Source organism: Monodelphis domestica, chromosome 1 (assembly GCF_027887165.1).
Source record: "Monodelphis domestica isolate mMonDom1 chromosome 1, mMonDom1.pri, whole genome shotgun sequence".
NCBI classification, from domain to species: Eukaryota; Metazoa; Chordata; class Mammalia; order Didelphimorphia; family Didelphidae; genus Monodelphis; species Monodelphis domestica.
Window position 1 is genome coordinate 75,251,588 of NC_077227.1, and position 26,602 is coordinate 75,278,189.

At 37.4% G+C, this 26,602-nt stretch overlaps 1 protein-coding gene across 2 annotated transcripts in view; it reads left to right on the forward strand.

Moving 5' to 3' along the window:
• The first annotated feature begins 220 nt into the window (after window positions 1-220).
• Window positions 221-26,602, forward strand: part of LOC100020322 (cytochrome P450 2C23-like) — a 36,187-nt gene continuing 9,805 nt past the window's right edge. The window contains exons 1-4 of one of the 2 annotated variants that reach the window (XM_016428628.2): window positions 221-458; window positions 11,651-11,813; window positions 16,356-16,505; window positions 17,677-17,837. In XM_016428628.2, coding sequence (XP_016284114.1) covers window positions 288-458; window positions 11,651-11,813; window positions 16,356-16,505; window positions 17,677-17,837 — 645 coding nt within the window. In that variant the 5' untranslated portion in view covers window positions 221-287. The remainder of the gene's footprint in view (window positions 459-11,650; window positions 11,814-16,355; window positions 16,506-17,676; window positions 17,838-26,602) is intronic. The other variant, XM_007478644.3, reaches the window with a different exon arrangement.

Here is a 26,602-nt window from a genome sequence, read left to right on the forward strand (position 1 = left end):
TATGATAAAAAAAAAAAACTGAATACATACAGAAACACTCTGAGGATAACTATTCTCATTCAATAAAGATTAACCACAATACTAACAAAGAACCTTGCAGAAGGGGTAACATTTAACTTGTTCTTTTGCTACAGATGATGCAATCAAAAATAATATAAATATCAAATTCTGTTTTCTTCTAGGATCCCAGCCTCTCCACTGGGTGATCAGTTCTACCCCCTTTTTACTACTAGTCATTGCCACCTTTGCATTTGTGCCCTGGCATTTCATTAGGTCCTGTAGCTGCCATGGATTTCTGGGGACTCATTACTCTTGCCCTTGTCTGTTTTTTATTTTTCCAGTTAATATGGAACAAAGGATATAAAGCAAGGAGGTTCCCACCTGGTCCAATTCCTCTTCCCATCCTTGGGAACATGCTACAGATGGACTCCAAGGATCTCTTTACATTTTTTGACAAGGTAAGGGGCTTTATCCTGTGATTCAATGGGAGCAGTTAAGCTATCCCTAAGTAACTCCCCTGAAGATTAGAGGTCTTGTTAAGGGTATAAAATTCAATTATTTCAATTCAGTACAATTTTAAGAGGGATTCAAGTGCTCTTTATGTGCTAGACACTATGCTGGACACTGGGAATACAGAGATAAAAAGCAGAGAGTTCCTGTCCTCAAAGGCTTTACATTCTACTAGAGAAAAACAACACAGAAAAGAAAATCCAAGTTGTCTACATAGAATCATTTGGCATAGAAGGTGAGCATTAGTGCCTAGTGGAATGAAGAAAGGCTCTTATTGAACCAAAGAATTTAGAGAAAGAGACATGATTTAAGAAGTCATGGAGTCCCATGATCTCATCTTATAGATACAGAGACTTGAGGCTCCAAGAGCCTCAAAGATAGCAAAGGGCTCATTCAAAGCTAGTGTTCTTTCTACCTTCCTACATCCCTTGTGAATGTTAAAAATTCTCAGACTTGTGAATGTTAAAAATTCTCAGACAGTACCTTAGAACATTTGGTTAAGACCATTCCCCATTTTAAACAATGAAGGTACTTGATCAGGAATGTGAGAACTCTAACATTACTCCACCCATACTTAAGCATACTTTAGGGGAAGATAAAGTTGTAAACTCCTTACTGAACAATGAAAAGTACTTAACTCATACTTATAGTGAGGCAAAAGCCCTTAAGCTAAGTCTATTTTTAGATCTAATACAAAAAGGTGCTAAGTACCTATGAAGGTCAAATTAATCACTAAAAGGTCAGGCAACTTGCAAACTTGCAAGGGATGAGCTTAACAAAAGAGGTGTGAAGTTTTAGTCTACCCAGAGAAGTTGAGAACTAAAGAAGGTGTGAATTAAGAAGTCCTTTGGAAAACATCTACTGTGATTGGTAGATGTGAAAACTTAGAGGAGGTCATAGGAGAAAATTCTCTTTAAAAGGAAGTCAGAAAGACCTCTGAGGAGTTCAGCTTGTCAAAGCTGAATTGGAGAGCTCAGTGGCTGAATTTAGTGGAGCTGAGGAGCTAAACTGGAGGGTCTCTCTGAATACTAGAATCTTGCTTGGGACAAATCTTGTGGTGAGTGGATTAAAGACTTACTGTTCTCTCTTAGGCTCAGGCCTAGGCCATTTTGGCCTAGGCCCCTCACACATTATTTCCTCTTACTCTCTCTCTCCCTTTCCTTGATTCCTTATTTGTATTAATTAAAATCTCCATAAAAACCCAGCTGACTTGGGTATTTCATATTTGGGAATTTTTCCCATGGTGACCACTTTATTTTTTTTTTAAACCCTTACCTTCTGTCTTGGAGTCAATACTGTGTATTGGCTGCAAGGCAGAAGAGTGGTAAGGGCTAGGCAATGGGGGTCAAGTGACTTGCCCAGGGTCACACAGCTGGGAAGTGTCTGAGGCCAGATTTGAACCTAGGACCTCCCATCTCTAGGGCTAGCTCTCAATCCACTGAGCTACCCAGCTGCCCCCTGACTTTATTTTTAGTATAAAATCAAGACACAAAAAATTATCTTTACAGTTTTGGCAATTCAAAGTCTTGAAACCATATTTTTGCGGTCACAGTTTAAGGCAACTACTCTTTTAACCGTTATACCTTTCCTTGCAAGGCTGTTGGAGCTGAGCCTTGAAGGAAGGTAAAGGTTATGAGAGGCAAAAATGATGACAGAGAAACTCTCCAGGCATAGTAGACAGACCATGCAAAGATGGAATTTAATTTATGGAGAATAACAGAGAGGCCAGAACATACCTTTGTGGCCCATAAAGACAAAGTATAGCAACTATTCTAGCGAGCTGTAGATCACATATTTAGAGCTGCAATTGACATCAAGCCCAAGTCTTTCTTTTTACAGATGAGGAAATCAAGTCCAAGAGAAATGAAACAAGATTGTCAGAGTAAAAAATAGTTCCTTCTACTCTCAGGATTCTACAGAGCCAGGTTTCCCATAGATTTCCTAGGAAGTGACAGATTATGAAGCTTCTGGTTTTTGCAATGAAACTCAATACAGTGGCTCACTTTAAAGAATAAGTTTAGGGTCAAAACAGCATGGTCCTATGAGGTCCTAGAGGGCAAACACAGGTTTACCTTTGCCTTTGTATCTTCAGCCTCTTGGAATTGAACCTGGCATAGAATAGGGCTTCATGGATTTTGTTGATTGATTTAAGGGGAATATTTTCCTAATTGCCAGATTTAAAAAAAAATTAACAACAATAGTTAGTTTAAATTTTTTTCATAGCTTTCCTAAATGGAGATATTCTTTTGAAATTAATCAGTGGGGGTAGCTATACAGCTCAGTGGATTGATAGCCAGACCTAGAGATAGGAAATCCTGGGTTCAAATTTAGCATCAGATGCTTTCTAGCTATGTCCTGGGCAAGTCACTTAACCTGCATTGCCCAGCCCTTACTGCTCTTCTGCTTTGGAACCAATACAATAGCATTGATTCTAAGACAGAAGGTAGGGTTAAATAAGTAGGGAGCTTGCTAGGCCATATATCATATGTCAGAAGACCAGATACTACAGACCTCACACTTTGGTTTTGTTTTTAATAATATTTTATTTACTCCAATTACATGGAAAAACAATTTTTAAAATATTCATTTAAATTTTTTTTAGTTCTAAATTCTTTCCCTCCTTCACATCCTTTCTCATTCCCTCCTACTTCTCTCTCCCCTCCCTGAGGTGGTAGATAGTTGAAAAGGATTTTACATGTATGATCAAGTAAAATTTTTTTTCCATATTAAGTAATCTGAGGAAGAGATCTCAAATGAAAAAAGGAGAAGGAAAAAGAAGAAGAAAGAGGTAGAAGAAGAGAGAAAGAAGAAAGAAAAAGAAAAGGAATAAAGACAGAAAGGAAGAGAAATATAGCATGATTCAGTGTGCCTTCAGGTTTCATCAGTTCTTTCTCTGAAGGCAGATGGCATTTTTCATCATGAGTGCCTGAAATTGTCATGGACTACAGCAATGCTGAGAATAACTGTCATTCACAGTTGTTCATCAAAAATTATTATTATCTCTCTGTACAGTGTTTCTCTGGTACTGCTCGCTTCACTTTGCAACACTTCAGGCAAATCTTTCCAGATTTCTTCAAAATTATCCTGCTAATCATTTATTATAGCAATGTAGTATTCCATCCCAATCATATACCACAATTTGTTCAGCCATTCCCCAATTATGGAAAATTCCTCAATTTCCAAATCTTTGCTACCTCAAAAAGAACTGCAATGAATATTTTTTTATAAATAGGACATTTCCCATTTTAAAAAATTTTCTTTGGTGGAAGCAGCTGGGTAGCTCAGTGAATTGAGAGTCAGGCCTAGAGATGGGAGGTCCTAAATTCAAATCTTGTCTCAGACACTTCTCAGCTGTGTGACCCTGGGCAAGTCACTTAACCCCCATTGCCTAGCCCTTAGCCCTTACCACTCTTCTGCATTGGAACCAATACACAGTAATGACTCCAAGACGGAAGGTAAGGGTTATTTAAAAAAAAATTTCTTTGGAATACAGACCTAGTAGTGGTACTGTTGGGTCAAAGGGAATGAACAGTTTTAGAGCCCTATGAGCATAGGTCCATATTGCTCTCCATAATGATTGGATCAGATTATAATTCCACCAACAGTGCGTTCATGACCCAATTTTGATGTATTCCCTTCAACATTTTTCATTTTTCTTTTCTGTCATATTGGCCAATCTGATATGTGTGAGGTGGCACCTCAGGGTTGTTTTAATGTCCATTTCTCTAATTAAGAGTGGTTAATTGATTTATAGGGGTTGCATGTGTTTATTTTTACTTTTATCATTATCATTATTAAAAATTATCATTATTTTGGTCTAGATTTCAGATTATGGGAGTATAGGATATGAAATTCTGATTGGATAATCCCTCTAAATCCTGGTGTAGAAATTCATGCCATTATAGCTAGGCAGCTAGACTATAATTACAATCTTAGAGAGTTATCTGGAGGAGAGAAAGAAATTAAATGACTTGCCCATAATGACATAGCCAAAATAAATCAGAGACAGGGACTGGAACCCAAATCTTTCTACTTTTAAGGCCACCTCATTAAGTATGATTTAGAGCATTTTTTCATATGACTATAGATGGCTTTGATTTCTTCATCTGAAAAATTACCTGTTCATATCCTTTCACTACTTATTAATTGGATAATGAATTATATTCTTATAAATTTGACTTCCCTCTCTATTTGAGAATGAGATCTTTATTAGAGAAATTTGCCATAAAAATTCCCCCTCCCTTCAAGTTTCTGCTTTCCTTCTAATCTTGGTTGCATTGGTTTTGTTTGTACAAATATTTTTTAATTTAATTTAGTTAGGATTATCCATTTTATATTGTATAATGTTCTCTGTTTCTTGTTTGGTCATAAATTCTTCCCTGGTCCATACATCTGATAGGTAAATTATTCCATGTTTCACTAATTTGCTTATGGGATCACTCTTTATAATGTACCATGTTGACTGTATCCTGGTATTTAATGTGAGATTTTGGTCTATCTCCAGATTCTGCCTTACCATTTTCTAATTTTTTATTTTCTCAACTGTTTTTCAGATCTTACACTTTGAAGGAAAAATGAAAAATTATAAATCTAAGTCACAAGATCCCAGATAAATGTTTAAACAGCTTGATTGAATTTGTCTAAATTTACATAATTGGAGAATCCAATATAAGAACATGTTTTCTTCAAATTCTCTTTTGTGTACCAGAAAAGTTCACTTCTCTAGTCACAGGGGTAGAAAGTTTCATCTCTGTTCTTCTTCCTTCCTTCTAATTCTAGAATAAACCTGGTTCTAGAATAGAGATATTGAGTCCAAAGGCAAGTGTGGCTTCTTGAGTGGTCATTGTAGCCTCTCCAATATACCTAGACATATCTGAGATATCATAGCAATAAGATGAAGCCAGTGTGTATATATATATATATACACATGTACAGACACACATATATATATACATATATATAAACTACTATGTATCAGATAATATGTGAAACATTTTTTACAAATATTATCTCATTTGGAAATCATAACAAAATTGGAAGGTAATTGCTACTATTATTCACACTTCACAGTTGAAGAATTTGCCAAACATAAGGTTGCTATAATCTTTTCCTATTGTTTGTTGTATGTCTTTTTTAATCTATCTATAGTTAGTTTAAATTATTTCAAACATCTCTTACCATCTCTTCTTTTATGGCTTTGGTAGTGATATAAATAAATACTGTTGATTTATGTGGGTTTATTTTATATCCTGCTACTTTGATAAAAATTGTTGATAGTTTCCACTAAATTTTAAGTTAAATCTCTAGAATTTTCCACATATATCATCATATTGTCTGTGAAGAGAGATAATTTTATTCTGTTGGTTCATTCTGATTTCTTCAATTTCTTTTTCTTCTCTTATTGGCATTGGAACCATTGGGCATATTTGCTTTTCTCTTGATTTTATTGGGAAGGCTCTTAACTTATTGCCATTACAAATAATGGTTGTTGAGGGGATTGAGTATAAATTGCTTATTATTTTAAGGAAAAATACATTTATACCTATATTTTCAAGTGTCCTTAATAGGAATAAGTATACTTTTTCAAAAAGCTTTTTCTGCATCTATTAATATAATCAAATAGTTCTTGTTACTTTTGTTATTCATGTAATCCATTGTTAGTAATCTTCCTTAAGTTAAACCATCCTGGCATATCTGATATAAATTCTGCTTGTTCATAATGTATAATCTTTGTGATATGTGGGAAGCCATCAAGCCCACACTGTCTGACATGGTCACACGTGAGTTCCAGAGTTGAAAATCAACTTTCTGGAAAAATAAGGTGCCCACAGAACCCCCCTCTGTGTGACTTCTCTCTCTAATGGAATTGTTATGATTATTGTTCTCTCCCCAATACAGAGGAAATAATATGAGAACAAATACTTATAGGGTTACACAAATATATCCCACCTTAATCCCTCAGATTATTACTCCCCAAAAGATTACATTCACAGAATTAGAACCTAAAGATTATTACCTATTACCCCCCCTTTCCCTTTCCACAGAGTTACATTCACTCCCATTACAACCCAAGCAAGCCAAGAACATCAATCATCTTTCAAGCCCAGGTCAACAGGACACACTGTGCTGGTTTGTTATGTTATAATAGCCAGAACAACATCTCTAAGTACCCAGGTGAAACGAAAAAAGTGAAAAGAAAAATGTGACTTGGAAATTGAGGAAAATCCCAATTCTAGCCTGCCTTAAATTACCCTCTAACCCTGTACCTAGCTATGAAATATTTTGTTACCCTCTCCTAAGTAAAAATTGTGATTGATTGTGAAAACTGACCAGAACTAACAATAATTCTCCTAACTGGTCAACAACTAGGTCAGGGAGAACTAACCTCTAGATCACCCTGTTTATGTCATTCATCTATTTCTATCATAGCAACTATATATTTCATTGATTATATCCTTAGGCTTTATGTCTGTTGTTATGTTCTATGGAAACATGTATGTTGAGAAATGATTGTGTGCCAAAAAAGTATGTACTCACTGAACCTATAAAATAAACCAACCTCTGTGCCATGGCAGAGCACTGTGTGATGTCTGACATGGGATTGAGCATGCAGTGCCTCTCAACCATTATTCAACCAAATCATCACATTTAGATAGAAGGACCCTCCTTTCTGAGAGTCCGCTGGCTCGACTCTCATAGTATTGGTGCCCTTGAATAGCATCTGGACTGAGGAATTCTGTCTAGGTAAACCCCTTTTTCCCCAAAAGCAAAAAGGTCCCCAGAAACAAGAAAGCACCCCCCCCAAACACATATGATTTCAGTATTCTGTTCAGAGAGGTCTGCAGCCTCACTGGAAAATAGTTGTGAGGGAGGGAAAATCCAGAACTTTTTTTTGAGAAGCTTTAAAAGGATCATGGGCCATAGTGAATCAAAAGAAAGAAAGTTATTTGCTGGAATAATTCAGCACACCCCTTTAAAAAGAGACAAAAAAGCAAGTAGGCCACAGTTGGCTGAGTTCTTGGAACTTGTTCAGGTGTTCAGGTCAGTGGTTCCCTGATGGAGGGATGGACCTGTTTGGTGCAGACTTTTTCTAATCTGTCTGCAACTGAAAGGACATCTTCGTTGTCCAAACAGAATTTTAGAACTGAAAAGTCTTTAAGATTTTATTGTCAAACCTAGATCCTAATGAGGAGAGCCTCCCCCCTGGAGACAAGGCTGTGTTAGAAGACAATGTAGCTAGGTATAACAATCCCCAGGCTACGCAGTCACCAGCAGCTCCTCCTACTCCCCCCACCCCCAGGAATTTTCCTCAACTGGGGGGGAGGAGCAGATGTACAGAGGTGGGAGGTTCTCTTTTTCCACCTTGCAACCCCCAGATCCTTGGTTCTAGCAGGGAGGATCCCCTCTTTCAATCCCTTGTCACCCACCTTTTCAAATGTTTATGCTTAAGGCTCAAGCCAAAAATTTTTCTTCACTTCTCACAGTTTTTAAAGAGACAGTACCTTGGAAACAGCAAGATAGATTTTTCATTCCTTCTTTCCTTTTTTCTTCCTCAAGATCTTGAGTAAACACCTTAATTTAAAAGCATACTTCCCTTAGTCCATGTTTAATGTTTGTTCTTTGTGTCTCTATGTCTGTCAGCGTTAACAAGTCCTGTCTCAATGTCTTCCCAATTGGGCATTCACAAAATATGATCAAAGTCTTCCCAAAAGGAGGTAATTAATTTTGGCCTTTAAAATTGATAGAGCGTTCCATAAATCTTCCTTTTTCTTATTTTGGGAAGGGGTCCTCAGGAAAAGAAAAAAGGAAAATTTAGAACACACAAAGGGAAATTTTATCCCATAAATTGACTATTCTCTAAGATTTAATATTAAAGACTTATATGTGTAACTTTAGAAAATTGCTAGTTAGTCTGAAAATATACCATGATATAGTATGATTCTGGGGTGATAACTGTATCAATCAAAGGTGAAATGTTAACTAAATTTGATTCTGCACAATACCTACGCTAGAGAATTGTTCATTGTTATTAAGAAATTTCAGAACTGTTTCAATGTAATTAATAGCCAGCCTGACAACAAGAGGGAATTTTTCCTTTTCAAAGGCAAAAAACAAGACTGGATAATATTTATGTGCAAAACTCAGTCAGACAATGGTTGTGATATGCTGTGGAGAACCTTTTTTAGGATTTCAATTTTGGGTTTTATATGGATTGTTTTTTAATTACATGTACTGCTAAAGCAAAATGTATAGACAGTTTTTCAGTTAAGGGTCTTTTACCTAAAATATACAGGGAACTTTGTTAAATTTAAAGAATACAAACCATTTCCCCAATTAACAAACGATTAGAAGATATGAACAGACAGTTAACAAAAAGAAATTCTTACTTTATTTCTTAGAATCCATACTAAGTATCAATTCCAAGATAGAAGAGTGTTAAGAGAATCAACTGGGTTAAGTTACTTGCCCAGGGTCACACAGCTGGGAAATGTCTATGGCCCAATTTGAACCCAGGAACTATGTAACTGGAAATCTGTTACCCTAAAAACTGCATTTCCCAGGAGCCTACTGACTTCCTGTTGTTACATGCTGACATAGATAAAGAGATATATTGGGTGGAGTTCCTGCTCTTGTTCTCTTTCCTTCCTGGGTCTGAATATTCATGGAGAGAGGTGTTTGGACAGGTAGATTAGCCATGAGTAAATGGTTTCATTTTGTTACCTTTTTATTTTGTTACTTCTAGTGATCATTAATACATTTTTAAAAATATAATATTAAAATTATTTTAGATTAATTTTAATTTTTACAGAACTCTTATTCCTAGACCTGACTTTCTATCTATTAAGCTACCTAGCTTCCCCCTAGATAGTTTGTAGATGAAGAAATAAAATATAGCCATATGAAAAAATGCTCTAAATCATTACTGATTAAAGAAATGCAAATCAAAGCAATTTTGAGATATCAACTCATACTTAACAGATTGGCTAAAATGATAAAAGGACAAAATAACAAAATTTCAGGGGATGTGGAAGATGTGGATATTAATACACTATTGGTTAAATTTTGAACTAATTCAGCCATTTTGGAAAGGAATCTGGAATTATGTCCAAAGAGTTATGGACCTGAGTATACCCTTTGACCCAGCAATACCAGTCTTAGGTTCTAATCAGGAAAGAAGGGGAAAAAAACCTATATGTTCTAAAATATTTATAGCATCTCTCTTTACAGTGGCGAAGAGTTGGAAACTAAAGGGTTGCCCATCAATTGAGGAATGACTGGACAAATTATGGAATATGATTGTGATGAAATATTACTATGCAGCAGAAATGACATTTTCAGGCATGCAGGTTCATTTGTTGAAAAACATGTAAAGACCTAAAAGAACAGAACCAAAAGAACATTATATAAAGCAACAGAAATATTGTTTGAAGAACAACTGTGAATGTCCACCTTCATAAAAAGAAATGATAGAAACATCCATGTATAAGAGGGAAAATTATGAGTCTGGCCATCCATTAATAATTTTATAAAATCAAAATGTAGTAGGGAGAAAAGATAAAGAAAAATAGGAGAGAGATATAGTTTACTTTCCTTATTGCTCCATTTAGCTTCTTATTCTGTGGCCACCATTGGGGCTCCCTAGGCACACTATACAGAGAAGTCCAGCCAGCAACAAACACAGAAGAGAAGAGAGTGAAATCTACTCTTGCCACAGTTTATCAAACCTTTTCTCCACCCACTAACTCTCACACACATCACATCTCCAGAGCCAACTGTGACTTTCTATTTTGCCTGGGCCGCCCAGGGGGACAGTCCAGGGGACAATGCAGGGGGACATTGTCCTGCCCCCTGTCTTGTGATCCCTTGTCTTTATTGCTGCCATTTTTCTACTGCCATTCTATCCTCATGACCCAATTCACACAATCCTCGACTCCAGTCCAAGTTCAGATATGTAGGTATCTGTAATATGACCCCAGAAAGAGAGGAGGGTTAACTTCCTTCCCACACATGATATACTTGTGTATATGGGTATGTGTTTGTGTGAAATCATGCCTTTAGTCCTGGAAACATGAAGAGGGAGGGAGATACATGGGAAATTTAATGTAATAAACAAACAAAATTTAATTTAAACTAAAAAAAAAAGTTCTTGAATCACACAAATAGGAAAGAAAGGAAAAGAAAGAAATAGAAAAGTTAGGTGATTCACATAAAGCCACAGATATGATAATCATTTGAAGCTGAATTTTCACTCAGATCTTTCTGATTCCAAGTTCTGTGCACTGTGATACCTAGCTGTTCCAGAGCTGAAGATATGTTTTTTTTTTTCCTAACTTGCCTCTGAAAGGAGAATTAATAATATTGGTCCTCTTCTCCCATTTCAGGTCAGGAGGTTTGCTTTAACTGTGTTCCATCTTTATTCAAGATATGTAGTACCAGTCAAGTCCATCCATGGAATGGTCACCCTTAAGGCTCTTACAAAACACATCTTTCTTCCTTAGGGTCTTTTCTAATCTATTACTTCTGATCAAAGCACCTAAATGATGGAGAAGTAGGTCTCAAGTTGAACTGTAGGGTAACAAGAAAGGCATAACTTTGTTCAGATCTCAGGAATACCAGCTCCCCGTAGGTTTGGGCTCTTATAACATGAATCTTCTGACCCCATTAAATTCTTAGGACCACCTCCTGGTCTTCTTAATGGGAAACCACCCAATCTAAATAAAATCAATAAATCCTGTTGCTATTATGAACCATCTCTCAAACTGAAGAATATTACTCTGTTTTCCTGTGGGAAAGATTTCTCTACCAATATGCAAAGGGAAGTAGGCAGGAAGAAAGGAGGAAAGAGAGGTCAGTTGGGAAATTTGGAAAGAAAAATTAGGATTATAGGAGCCCAATTCCCCCAAGTCACTCCAGGTGATGACAGAGGCTATTAAGACTGCTTGATGTCTAGGACTCTGAGAATAATGCCCAGACTGATTTCTGCCCTTCAGGTGGCTGCCCTCCCACATCTAGAAAGGAGTATGTTCCTAAAACAGGTGGCAATGATCAGTTTTAATAAAAACCTTTGTGAATTTCTATCCTTGCAATGTCTTTAAGCATTTAACTATGACTGAAAAACTACGTTTGGATCTCTTTCCAGATGGCTGAAAAGTATGGCCCTGTGTTTACTGTGTACATGGGGCTGCAGAGAATCGTCGTACTGCATGGATATGAAGCAGTAAAGGAAGCTCTGATTGACCAGGGAGATAACTTTCTAAACAGAGCACAACTACCAATATTTGAGGATAACTTCAAAGGACAAGGTAAGTTTCAACCCTTAAAGGTTATCTAAAGTTAGCTACAATTATTCTTCTCTCGTGGAACATTATTGTATCCAAAGAACTAAAGTGGACCATCACTCAAATGGCCATGGAGAGGGATATGATGGGTATGACGTGGTGTAATAAATTACCAACAAGAAATTATAAATGAAGATTAGTGTAAAGAATGACATTAAAAACACGTGTGATGGAAAGAGAAGATGACCTGATCATGTGGCAAAAGCCAGGGGACTGCCAGCTAAAAGCAGGATTTTAACTCAGACCAGTTCCCTATCATCAAGCCCTGAAGTCTGGTGTGAGTACTGGCATCATTGGTCTATCTTTTACACATAAGGAAATTGACACCTCAGAGAAAATAAAGTACTTGCCCACAGTCATATACCTGCTATATATTAAAAATAGGATTGGGTATTTAAAATCTCTGTTGAATTGAACCTAGAACTCTATTCCTTATATTATGCCAAGCTTTTGCTCAGCTAACATAGCCTTGAAGAATAATCTTCAGGATAGGTTAGGATATCAAAGTAAATAAAAGAAAAAGTATATAAAGAAATAGGAAATGATTGGCCAAAGACATTAACAAATATCACACACACACACACACACACACACACACACACACACACACACACACACACACACACACAAGCAGTATTTGACAATATTTCAGCCAGATTATTATGAATAAATAGGATTTATGCTAGGAATACAAGTGACTCAATCTTATTGAAACAACCAGTATAATAAATATTAAGTAAACAACAAAATAATGACAGTGTCAATATATATTATCTATTTATAATAAAAGGTCTATTTTGACTATATTTTTAGTGTAGAATAAAATAATTTAGTATAAAAATTTCCAAGGGTAAATTATGGGAAAAAATTAAAGGCATTTCTACTAAGGATCAAAGTAAATTTGTCCTATTACTTGAAATTACTTGGTTTCTAAAAATTAATTCTTTCATTACAGAATTGATAGTCATCAACCAAAATAGACATTTTCCTTTTGAAAAGATCGTGTATTAGCAGGGGTGGGGGTGGGAACTTTGAAGAAAAGGAACCAATGTTCAGCTATTTGGGGATTGAATACAACCTGACACTTCTTTCCTTCCTTCCTTCTTCCCCCTTCCCCAAGTTGAGCTGTTTACCAATGAAGTAAGTGAGACTAGACTAAAAAGTCAATTTTCCCTCAGCCTCCTTCTTGAAATGATGGGTTTTTGAAATTCCCCATCTAATACATCTGATTCAAGTTCTATTATAAATCAAGATGTCTAATTTATTTAGATATAAAGGATTGAAAGGGAAATGAAGGAAAGGGGGAAGAGGAAATCCCTAAGGCATTTTCCCAATATAGATCTTGAGGGTTTGAACTAGGGAATCTTCTTCAGAAATAAGAATATCTCACAAATATCTCTCTCTCTCACACACACACACACACACACATACACACACATGCGTGCGCCAGCTCTGGGTTCCCTTAAGGGAAAAAGGAGTCTTTATCCCAAAGATTGCCACCAGTTGAGAAATGAGATCTTCTCCTGCTTAGATAAAAGGATTGAGAGATTTTGTGTATCTTCACAGCCAAGTAGTTCTCCCTCCCAGCTCCAAAGAGCCCAACACAAGAACCCTTGGTTTTTTTCTCCCAACTGCTTTTGAGCCTGGATGGAATTCTATACCATCCCCTGAGTCCTCTGGGGTTCCATCTTCTCTCCTTCTGAGGCATTTCTTCAAAATTCAATTTTTATTTGCTTCTGGTCATTACCTTGTACACAATAGTAAAGGGAGAAATTGATCTGTGAATATAGCATCAATAGCATGTCTTTTTAAAAGTATGTGTCAACCTAAACAGTATAGAACTGCCATGCTCTACTTTGCTGGGTTCACATTTGAACTTTCTCCTGCCATTTATGTAGTTCTTGAGAGTTAGCAAAGTGTTTTAAAAATGTCTTCTCATTTAATCCTCCTAACAACCATTCTATGGAGTTGCTATTATTATCCCTGTTTTCCAGAAAAAGGTAGAGCCAGACAGATGTTAAATGACTTGCCCAGAGCTAGTTAAATGACTTACCCAGCAAATAAATGTGTCAGGAAGAATATGAACTCAGGTCTTCCAGTCTCCTATGCACTGAATTAGTTAACCCAGGCAATGAGTGATTTTGATTAAAAAAAAGAGAGAGAGCATATTCATCCAAAAAAAAATGAAAAAAGAAGATAGTGAAATGCCACTTAGAATAATGATGGAATGTACTATATTTTAGGGGTGAACCCACCAGGATACCCACAGTTCTTATATAAATACAATTACAAAATGATTTTGGTAGAAGTGAAAAAATAATTGCATAATTGGAGAGACGCACGGTATGTGATCTATCTAATATAAGGATGATAGTAATAGGACTCACTAATTTGTAAGTTGAATGCAATAGCAATAAAAATTTCATGAACACATTAATAGAATTGAATAAAAGCAATATATTTTATATGTAGGAATAAATGGACAAAAATGCCAAGAGGAATCATGAAGAATAAGTTTGCCATTCAGTGGTAATTCTCAAAACTCTTCGCTATTAGATTTGAAACTGAACAACAGAATGGAATAGGATACATGGGAGCAACCCAAAAGTCAGGTGCTCCACCCAGTACAGAGAAAAATCCTTAGCTCTCTATGGGCCTTGGAAATCTGCTACCTCTAATATCAGTCTCCATGTGTTTTCTAGAAGGATTATAGGTGTCTGAATTTCAAGAACACTTGCTGTAGACTCTCAGCCAAGAATTTAGGTGAAGTCTGAGCTCAGAAAACTTGGTGACCAGCCTGTTGAATACCAAGACACCCTTTTTTTCAATCATCCAATCATTAGAGGTCCTGGGCTCACATTTCACCTTAGCACTTCATCCCAGGGAAATTTTAAGACCCATTCCACTGGAACTGAAGTTAATTGGCACTTGGAGTATATCTGTCCTAGTCACCAGAGGACAGAGAAAGATTTGAAACAATCATCTTAGAAACAACAAGGCATGAGCAGGACTAAACAGAACTAGCCAGGTCCTGACTCCCTTTTCCAGGCCATTTTTACATACATGGATAGGATAGGTTGTTTTCCTTTCAGTCTCTTCATTAGTGTTTCTTTCTTTTTTAAAGCTATAAAGTAAAATTTTACTGTTTCTTTCAAATACAGGGATACAATTTAATCCCATAAAGACTGATATTTATTTCAATTTTGCCCCCATTCCAACATAATTTCTATCTCTTACTCTTCTTCTTCTGTCATATGTCACATGTGTGCCCTCTAGCACTTAGATTACTGTAATTCCTTGAGACTGCTCAATCCCATAATCCCTTTCTCTTTGGTGCTCTCAGGATATATTGAGCAAAGGTTGAATAAGGCCCTCTACGACTTTCTCTACGAGAATGCAATATTGTGGCATTGACTTACCTCAATAGTCTAGGGGAAATATTATCAGAGTCTATTTGATTAATTAGAATTGTGGCTTCAGCCCTTATTCAACAACAACAACAAAAAAATGAAATGAAATGCTACCCTTTGAAAGTTCCTGACAGCCTATATCTCTCATTGCTTCTATCTCCAGCATCTCTACTCTTGGGCTTTTTTCTTCTTCTCTCATATTTATGGGTGGAACTGGTCTATTGTGAGGATGGGAGGGAGCAAAAGCGAAAGTTTATCAAACGATGTTATTCAAGTAAACTCCCCAAATCTTTGAAGATCGGTGCTACTGTCTATATTTTACCATCCAAGAAGGAAGTTCACAGAAATGAGCCTGATGTCACAACTTAGTGGGAGGCAGAGACGTGATTTAAACCTATTTCTCTACTTACTTTAGTGGTTTGGTACTGCTTCCACTCTGTATTCTCTCTTGAAGTCCATGAGCCAATTGGACATAGTTCCAAGCAGGCATTGTATTAATAGAAGAATTCTGATGGCTCTCTGATAACAGGTTTCCATTGGTCTTGCATCAAAGAAGCCAACCATAAGATCACCAGTTGATGGCTTTCTTTGCTCTCTCCATCCTTTTTCCTGGCACTGGTATCACCATCATCAACATAGTCAATGATGACAACAATAAAAACCACTGGCATTTGCGTAGCTAAATTTCATTTTAGCCCCATATCACCTCTGAGGACAAGGTATATATGTGTGTGTGGGTATGTATGTGTGTGTGTGTATTATTATCCCCATTTTGTATGTGAGGGAACTGAGGGTTTGAGAGGTTAACTGATTTCCGAAGATCATACAGTGAGAAAGTGTCTGAGACAGGACTTGAATTCAGGTCTATCTGACCCAATTCCAGGATTTTCCCTACTATACCACCTTGCTGCCTAATGAGGTACCAGCTCACCTATCACAGGTTCCCTTCTACCTGTCCCATCCTTCTACCTGTCCCGCTCTCTCCCATCTGCACAATGCTCCAAGCACCGAGATTTTGCCTTCCCTCAAACTTCTCATCTTCTGAGAGTCGTGCCATGAAATTCCTTCCTGTCTACTCTGATGATTCTTTTCTCAGGAATTTTTTTAAGCAATGGTGAAAAGTGGAGACAGAACAGACGTTTCTCCCTCATGACCCTGAGGAACTTTGGGATGGGGAAGAGAAGTATTGAGGAGAGAGTCCAGGAAGAAGCCCAGTATCTGGTGGAGGAGCTCCGGAAAACAAAGGGTTGGTTTACACTGTTCATTTGCTGGGAATGTGGAGCCTGCCCTCTTGACCATCCCCAATTTTAAACCTCTTCTCTGGTGGGAGGAGCTCATTGTCTCTGCTTGACCCCCTTGACTGGTGTTATTCATTCAGGCAGGTATGAAATTCCTCAAGCATTTTGCAATGTAGCATACATTGTAAGTAAGTATATACAAAATATATTCTTCATATAAAATGTAGTGTATATTTATTATATAAAATACATACATATTATGTGTAAATATATATAATATTGTAAATACATATTGTATACAATGTAGAGTCCCAGACAGAAGGTATGATGCCTTGACACAAGACCACCTACGGTCAAAGAGTTTGCAATATACTGGGGCAAAAAGAAGGGACTATTGGAGTCTGATTACAGATCAAAATAGGCCATCTTCCACTTTATCTCTTTTATGAGTTTTTTTTTTTGGCTGTGTGAAATGTGCCTTCCATCCCAACGTGAGCAATATGGAAATACAAATCACATGAACTTAGTGGGATATAACCTATATCAGATTATTGACGATCTGGTGGAGGACGGGGAGGGAGGGAGGAAGAGAATCTGAATTGTGAAGTGTCAAAAAACAATTGTCAAAAACTGTTTCTAGATGTAATTTGAAAAAAAAAAGTTAAGTTAAAAAAATCAAAATAATATACTAGGTCAATCAAACATATGCAGAAATAAGTAAATACTTCATATAAATATATAAACAAAAATATAATATATGTTATTTATATGGGCATATATTAAGATATTACAAAGTACTTTCGAGATGGGAGTCAAACACTAAATACTGGGAGAATCACAAAAGCTTTTGTGTAGAAGGTAACATCTAAGCTGAGCCTTGATGAGAACTATAGATTATGAGAAAGAAAGAGCAGGAAAATTCTAGGCAGGGAGAGGAGCCTGTACAAAGGCAGAAAGAGGTTAGGGATATAAGCAACAGAATGTTGTCTATGAAGAATAGCAATTCGTATCTAATACTAAAGTCATAATTAGGACTAAAGGAACGAGTCAAAGGGAAAATATTAGGTCAATCTTGAGAAATCTGAAACCAGAATTCAGATCAGCCCTCTTATAGAGCCAAATTATTAGGAAGCATGACATCAAGGCTATTTTTCCTTTGGTGGCTTCCCCATCCATTAGGTCAGTTCTTCGACCCCACCTTCATCCTGGGCTGTGCTCCCTGCAATGTGATCTGCTCCATCGTCTTTAACAATCGCTTCAACTATGATGATGAGAAATTTCTGAGACTGATGAGCCTATTAAATGAAAACTTTCGGCTCTTAAACACACCATGGATCCAGGTAAGGTCAAGGTTGTCTTATGCTCCCGTGATTGATCACTTAATTCCTGGATCTGTTTGAGTTGTGGGCTAGGGGGACATCAGTTCTCTGAGAAGTGCAGTCACAGCCACATTCCAATAGGCCATGCCATAATGGAGAAGAATAGGGAGCATATGTGGGGTTTTCCTTAATGGACTTCCCTGACCAGCAGGGTCCCACAAGGGAAGGGGCTCACCTTTGTGATGGGACCCGAGGAGAGGTAGGAACCGAGAACCAAGGTGGAAATGAAAGACACGGACAAATCAGTGATTGGATAGGGCAGGCAACCCCTATGATTTTCCTTAAGGCGGAAAATGAGGATAATGGAATACAAGGTGGTTGAGGAGATTAAGATAGAGAATGCAGGCCGAGATGGTTACAGCCTCGGGGAAGGAGAAGGTCAAGAAGAGAGAGACATAGTCATAGAGGAGCCCAGTGGAGCTCCATGGAAGGGAGAAAGGCCAAGAGGAAGTTCATGGGATTGCCTCTGAATTTATTCATGTCCTGCTTGGGCGGTACTCCCAAGGACGTAGTAACCACATCACAAAGTATAGACAATTAAGATTGGGTGGCAAGGTAGAGGGAACACCTTTTGGGCGTGTAGGACGCAACCGCACTTTCCCGGGCAAGTCTCCGAACATGTTAATGGACTTGTGTTGGGCAATAGGTCTCGTGATCAGGTCAAGGTTACCTTCACAAAGCTTATCGGTAAAGCCTCATGCTTGGAGACACAGTAGTAATACAGTCATCTATATTTCATAGATGTGAATATGCTTGGGATGCTACATATCCCCCCTTTTTTTTTTTTTAAATGAAAGGTGGTTGATATAGAAATGTGAACAAAATCAAAAATATAAAAATCATGTAGCATCACCAATTGATGCTTCAAGTGATTAAAAATAGATATTCAAAATATTTTGCCAAAACTTTGGCTGAAAAAGGTGATTGTGATTATCAACAATAATAAAATCTTCCTCTTTGCTCATAAAGATTATTGCAAAGATAAAATGTGTTCTTAATACTAAACAATCAAAATTAAAGATAAAAATTTTCATAAACGATTAAAAATAATGACAAAAGTAATGAGAAAATAGTTTTCACTCTGATTGTCCTGAATTATTGAGGTAGTAGTCCCATAGAACATAGGACGGGTGCATTAGATTATTGCCCACACACAGTTAGGATTACAAGAAGTTGCCAGTGCTTTTGTAGCAAGATAAAAGATGACTGCATCTGGATATGAAGGGGGAATTTCCTTTTTCTCCCTTGTACTGATTATGCATTTTAGGGATACACCCGCCTAGATGCCTGCCACATGGCAATATGGTTGGATTTTGATACCCGAGCCACCTGTGAATGAGGTTGTCAAGCACCGTGCCCCAGGACCTCCAACCTCAGCAGCCCACATATATCCATCTTTTATGGAATATATGCCTGTGTGTGTGGCTTTGGCTATCCGGCCCATTGAGGTGTCCTTTGCATTCCCTTTTTATGCAATCAGTGATGGTTTCCCAGGATAGTCACCTGCAACTTTAACAATTGCTGTCACATTCTTGTAATCTGATGCTGTTGGGTACATTTCAAGAGAAATATTGGCACCTTCATTGCTCAGGATTAGAGTGTTAAAAGTACTTGAAATATTCTTCAAAATATAAGAGAAAAATGAAAACAACATAGTATAATCAAAATATTCAGAGAAAATAGAGTGAGAGCATCAAATCAAAATTGCTCAAAAGGATTAAAATGATATAAAAATGGTATGAAAATGTTCTTAAAAATACTTTCTGACTTATCCCCTTTTTTTTTTTGAATAGCATACCAAAGATATTAGCATCTTTTACATTTTTCAAACAGTAGTGCAAACATTAATACAAATATCAATTTTGCCATAAATATAACATTTTGATTTGTTGAAGACATAATAAAAATGAAGCTAATGAAATGACTTTGTACATTCTGGCTGCATATTTCTTATATGAGCCTTATTTAAATCTCTGCTATAAATGAATTAATCAATATAATAACCCAGAATATAACATAACCAATGTTTGCAAAATTCATTCCACCAAACCAATGTTTCGAGTGATAGAAGCTTGAGTTGCTTTCTATGTAGAAGCAATTTCTACAGTTACTTGATCATACAGAGTTTGATGTAACTTACTTTTCCTAGTTGTAAATGAATAATATTCAATGTGCTTTTTCTACAAACTTATTAGTGCCAAAATTTTTCTTATTTTCAATACATACTCCAAAAAAGAGAAACTTAGTGTATACTTTGCCTTTGCTCCATGTATGTATGTAATAACCTATTCCATCTAGGAGGTTCAAAAACTGCGCGTCCACAGAGATTGTCCAACCTAGGCTTTACTTTCATGTACCAGAACGTCTTCCAGTACCTGAAGTGGAAGTTAATATACCCCGAATCCAGCGGCCGTCTGAATTCTGGGACTGGTGTTAGAGAGCAAGAAAGAGTTTCCATAAAGATATTAATCCAAAAGATGGAGTTTTAGGAGTAGTGATCAACAATGATGTTAACATTTAACTACAGCAATGGCAGTTGGCACATAATGTCTACATAGATTTTGTCAGGAATATAATCTACAAATAGATGTAGATGATCAATTTTCAATAACCTTGGTTCCTAATTAAAAATTTCTAAAGTGCATTTTGCCTGATATCTCATCCCTTTTTTAAGAGTGACATCAGGACCATCTGTCCATTAAACATTCCTATTCAGCATCTCTTGCATTGAACATAATTCTTGTATTCATGAATGAAAAATTTCTATCTCCTGTCCTTTGGAGAGTCATACCAATGTCTATACCCTTATTGATAGACCAATTTTTTACAATACAAGGAGTTTTACAATGCATACAAAATAAATTTCCTTTTGACATATATAACGGATATCCGAAATGAAAGATATACATTAGTGTTTGAACAATTATAGCTGTTTCGATTTTGATCCCATGATAAAGTCTTTGGAGTGTGGGATCCCTCTGACGTCATAAATATATGAGTGGGGTTTAGTCCATACAAGTTGACATGCTTGATATTGGTTTAGTTATAAAAGACCAATGGATGTCAGCATGATAATTGTCCTTCAGTAGAATAGTAAATGTCATTAAAAGTAGTATAATGTCAGTGTTTGGTTTTTATAGTCACCAATAATGGTTTCTTGCCGCTTGCTTGGTATGCAATCAGCTGGCATCATAGATGGTACTCGTCTGCTTCTCTTCCTGGTCCTGTGCCTCATAGCATGACGTGCTTGGTGGGTGACCAGGTGTTTTCATTCTCTGTAAACATACAAACAAAACCTCGACCCAAAATTATCATTCTGTTGGGTCCCTGACAGTCTTAATCTGGCAATATTCAGCCCAATCCATGTACAACATACAATGCAACATTTATCATTACATGAGAATTGTGATTTAATAATATTAGCTTATATTCCTTCTGGGGTGTAGGAGATATAGATGGTTAGTAATACCATTTCCACCCCGTTTTTCTTTTTAAAAGCTTCAATGCTTTTCCAAAAACTTATTGAATAAGATTGATTCTAATGAAGACCTAATTCGTTCTTACAAATTTAAAATGAACCCTATAAGATAAATATTATACATACATTTTGGATGATAGCAACAATTTGTGTTACAATTGGACAGTATTCACTGTACTGTTTCAACATTTCAATAGTATGATTTTCATTTGATCAAATTTGGGTAACATGGAACAATTCCACTAAAATAATTGCAGGTTACATATTGTACAAATACTTCAAAGGGTAAGTTTTCAGGTACATGATGAACTTAGATCTTACAACAAATACCCATATACTGGCATAATAGAATGCTAGTGAGTAACAATGTTATTTTTCTCTAGGTATTGTCTTTCATACAAGTACATTTGTGTGGATATTGCATTAGACCTGCCTATAGGGCAGTGATGGTTTTTCCCAGTTCATTGGCTGCTTTTCCTGCTGTCTGGTATCGGTGCCATGTTGTGGATGGTGCCAGGCACATCTGCATTGACTTTCTGGGCAGACTGTCTTTCAGCTGGATCATTTCAGTTTTCTTCCATGGACTTCTGGTATCTGAGAAAATAAACAGAAATCTCGACCCCAAAAGAAAGCCTTATTGGGTCTTGTTAAATTAGAAAGTGGCTGAAAATATCTCCTTGTGTTTGGAGTTTGGGGCCTATCAATTCTTTTGAGCCCTTTTGAAATTGCTTGCATTTAGGCCATAGATTATCCCAGTCAGCCCATGTTTTGCTGTTACAAGCACTATTACTTCACAATTGTTTTGGAATCGTTAGATCTGCCCAATTATTTAAAAGATCTGTAAAAACTTTGCATACTTTATCATTTTGAGCTTAATCCTATACATCAGGAGAGTGATTATCTCCCATCACATTAGCTTTTAGATTTTTATACCATAGGGGCATGTAGTAATGCTTCCCTTAGTCCACAATGTTTAGTTTGGACACCTGTCTGAAGTGCATGAGTGACATGATAACATTCACAGGATTTTGCACTGGTAGCTAATTTCACTTGTGTGCATAAAATATTGAGGAATATTGGACTTGGCACTCTGATGTGTCAGAGAGTGCAAGTGATCTGTGTCTGCCCAAAAGCAGTGTCCTCAAGGCCATTTGCCTTTGATAATGATTTCACCTTGGCTTTGCAATGCTGAGAATGTGTTTCATATTTAGAATTGATGCTATATTATTTTGATATTGAGTAATTCTTATTAATTTGCTTTTTGGATAAAGTGGCAGTAATGTGCTTTACATACAATTTTTTAACTTTATACAGGTTTTTAAATAATGGCTGCTAATTTTTATCCTTGTTGACCTTATGTCCTGTTTAAAAATTTTTAATGATTTCTACATATTTAAAATTGGAATATATTGGAAATTTTTCTAAAGCATATGCCAATTGATGCTAGTCAATTAAAAATTTGCACTGATTTTTAATTTTGCTTTTGATAATATTCAATATTTGCCATAAAAACTTGTAACCTGAGGTGTAGGCGTATGGATCAATTTATGAAACTGCTGAATTAAGTTTCCTTCCCAGATCCAAATAATTTTGGTAGTGAGTCACATGGTTGCAAGAGTCCATGAGGATTTACCTCTGAAAACCTTGATAAATTTGTGTTTATACCTTGGTTTTTGGCGTACAGTTATACAATAATTCTTTTAAAAATATTATTACAGATAAAATATCTCCTGAAGCATATGACAAAAGTCTTTCTCTGACTTTTTAACTTTAAAACTTTGCCTTATAAGAAATACAATTGGACCTTCTTATGTAATTTTGCCATGTCCAATCCAAATTAAAACAATTTAATTTTTAAATTTTGCTTCATAATAATACCATCTTTTAGCAAAGATCTGCATAACAGGTTTATACCTTTACATTTAAATAATATTCTTCCTGTATTCTCTGGTGCTGCTTCAAAAGGCCTGTTCCTTTTAGAAATGCTAAACTGGTGGAGAGGTTTGCTGATAAGAAAGTCTTTTTGCTCCGTTTGTCCTCATGAGAGCAAAATGTCTGTTTGCTTCCTAGTTAGGGCAAACAAGTGCTCTGCTTTTTTTAAACTGGTCTTCCTTTTGGTTCTTAAGGAATAGTTTTCATGCTTTGATACGATCTTATAGTCCTTACATGAGGGATTGTCTCCTCACAGCACTTTAACCTTACGCTAGTAGCCCAAAGTGATGAAAGGTTTGCTCTAAGTTTAAGCGTTGCTCATTAAGCTTTCACCATTCACCTGTGCCAGGTAGCTTCTGGTAGATGAGTGTTATGGCACAGAGTTATGATGTTTGGCTTTTTTCTTGCCTCACTTTTGCAATAAGCAATGTTTAAGTCAAGAAATGTCTTGCCATGAACTTATATTTAATTGATAAGAATGGTTTGGTTCTAGGACTTGTCTGTTTTAGTCTTATCTAGCCCCGTATGCTTTAGCTGGAAGCTTAATACTCTGCTTTGAATTTCTATAGGAGTCAGGATTTCAATGGCCAGAGGCTGAATTAAACTTCCGTTTGTACTATTGGAATCATTTCTAAGTTTTGTAGAAGAAACATTTCTACCTGCTTATTTCTATAAATTTAAATGATCATAATACTATATTAAGCATGGGTGGAGGCAGAGGTTGACAAAGAATATTTCTGTCTGTTTCTGCAGCAACAGACAGGGGAGAGATAGCAAGGATAGATCAGTCAGTCAAAGGAAGAGAGTTAAGTATATTGTTAGTATCTTTAGTGAAAGGAAGAGCAAAAGACTGAAAGATAAGTCAATCCTCCTTGTTTAATGTAGCATTGTAATTAGAATCCATGTGCTCTTAGCAGCAGGTAATATTTTTCTTAATTTCCAATCATCTGGTGTAAAATTTGTTGCTAAAGAGTTTTGATCAGCTCTGTAATGCTGCGAGCTTCCCATGTTTTTGCATGCTATGGCACAATCTAGAAATCCTGCTTCTCCTTTGCAGGGGGCTCTCTGTGGCCTCCTTATTGCCCTTTTGGCTTGCAGAGTTCTGCGGGGGAGGGGACGGGCTGCACAAGATAAGAAGCCTTAAAGGATGAATGTGGCTGAAGAAGACTGAAAGCTTCCGAGGAAGAGACTTCCTCTTGCATTTGGAAAGATCCTTCTACCTTATGATCGGGATGCTGAAATGGCTTTGCGTTGAACACCCTTTGCCTAATTTCCCACATTTTAAAAGGTAGAGGAGGGAGCAGTGAGCCAAACGCATTGAACGTCATGGCTTCTGCGCTTTTTGGAATGGAATCCTCCATAGTGAAAAGATTAGGAGAAAGTGTTAGACTTGCCCATGGCGCTCTCTCGGCCATCTGCCCTAAGAGATAGGTTTGAGCAGAGGCTTTTTCCTCCACAGATGGAGGGACCTTCCTCATTCTGAGAATTAGGGTTAGATTGAGGCTTGGCTTTCCAGCACCTGTGATGCCTAAAGTCTGCACAGGTTGTGCCATCAAGGCCATCCTTGTAGTTTCCCAAGTATTCCAACTGACTTGTGATATTTTGTCTTTCTTTCTGATACTGCCTCGTTTTTTCTTTCTTTCTTTTTTTTTTTACCAATCAGATCTCATAGCTGCACTTTGGGAACTCCCCTTGCTGGGAATTCAGGCTTTGCTTCAGTGCCTATTTAAGCAATGTTTCAGAGATCTCAATACCTTTCTGCTCAATCAGAGACATTAACCGTCTAAGGTGACGAGTATATGATGAGGCTTATGGACCCGTGGTTCTAGATAATTTCTAAAATAAGAAATTGAAATAAAAGACGTTTCTCACCTTCAGAGGCCACCTGCAAGGTCACGCCTTTGTGATTCCGTACCTCAGTGATCGCTCCTCAAGTTGCACGTGCTTGAATGCCTGGGACAAAGGAATTTCGCTCCCAAATCCGGGGTGCCAAGTGTGGGGTTTTCCTTAATGGACTTCCCTGACCAGCAGGGTCCCACAAGGGAAGGGGCTCACCTTTGTGATGGGACCCGAGGAGAGGTAGGAACCGAGAACCAGGGTGGAAATGAAAGACACGGACAAATCAGTGATTGGATAGGGCAGGCAACCCCTATGATTTTCCTTAAGGCGGAAAATGAGGATAATGGAATACAAGGTGGTTGAGGAGATTAAGATAGAGAATGCAGGCCGAGATGGTTACAGCCTCGGGGAAGGAGAAGGTCAAGAAGAGAGAGACATAGTCATAGAGGAGCCCAGTGGAGCTCCATGGAAGGGAGAAAGGCCAAGAGGAAGTTCATGGGATTGCCTCTGAATTTATTCATGTCCTGCTTGGGCGGTACTCCCAAGGACGTAGTAACCACATCACAAAGTATAGACAATTAAGATTGGGTGGCAAGGTAGAGGGAACACCTTTTGGGCGTGTAGGACGCAACCGCACTTTCCCGGGCAAGTCTCCGAACATGTTAATGGACTTGTGTTGGGCAATAGGTCTCGTGATCAGGTCAAGGTTACCTTCACAAAGCTTATCGGTAAAGCCTCATGCTTGGAGACACAGTAGTAATACAGTCATCTATATTTCATAGATGTGAATATGCTTGGGATGCTACAGCATATGACAGTGAGGGGACTGTATGAGCTTACTTCACCCTATAGAAGAGTGTCCTCTGCTTCCTTCTCCTAATTCAAACGAGGATGCTGTGAAAAGGGAACTGAACTTGAGGTCAGTCACACAGTCTGAGTTTCCAGTGACACCTGTGGTCCCTTCCAGCTCCATATAATTCTGTGAATACAGCACCATTCCCAATGGAGATAGCCCTAAAATCCCAAAAGGAAATCCAGATCAAGGTGGGTGGGTTAGAAGGGAACCATACACTTCCTGGATCTCAGAGTTCTAAGAGACCACCAACCACCAACCTTCTCTTTGGAGTGCTTACCAACCTCCATCTCCAGGCATGGAACATCACCTTCAGAATGCCTGCGAGGACCATTTCCTCAGATGCTGGCTGAGGATGCATTTTCAGGTGCTTGGCTTCAGTGAGCCATAAAGTAGTTCCTCCACTATTAGCCTGAAATAAAGAAATGGGCAGAAAGGGGGCAGCTAGGTGAATGAAGAGATAGAAAGCCAGGTTAAGAGCTGGGAAATTCTGGGTCCAAATTTGGCCTCAGAGACATCCAGATATCCTGGGCAGGTCATCTAACCCTCATTAGGTAGCCCTTACCACTCTTCTGCCTTGGAACCAATACACAGCTTTGTATTGGAGAGAAGATGAAGGTTAAA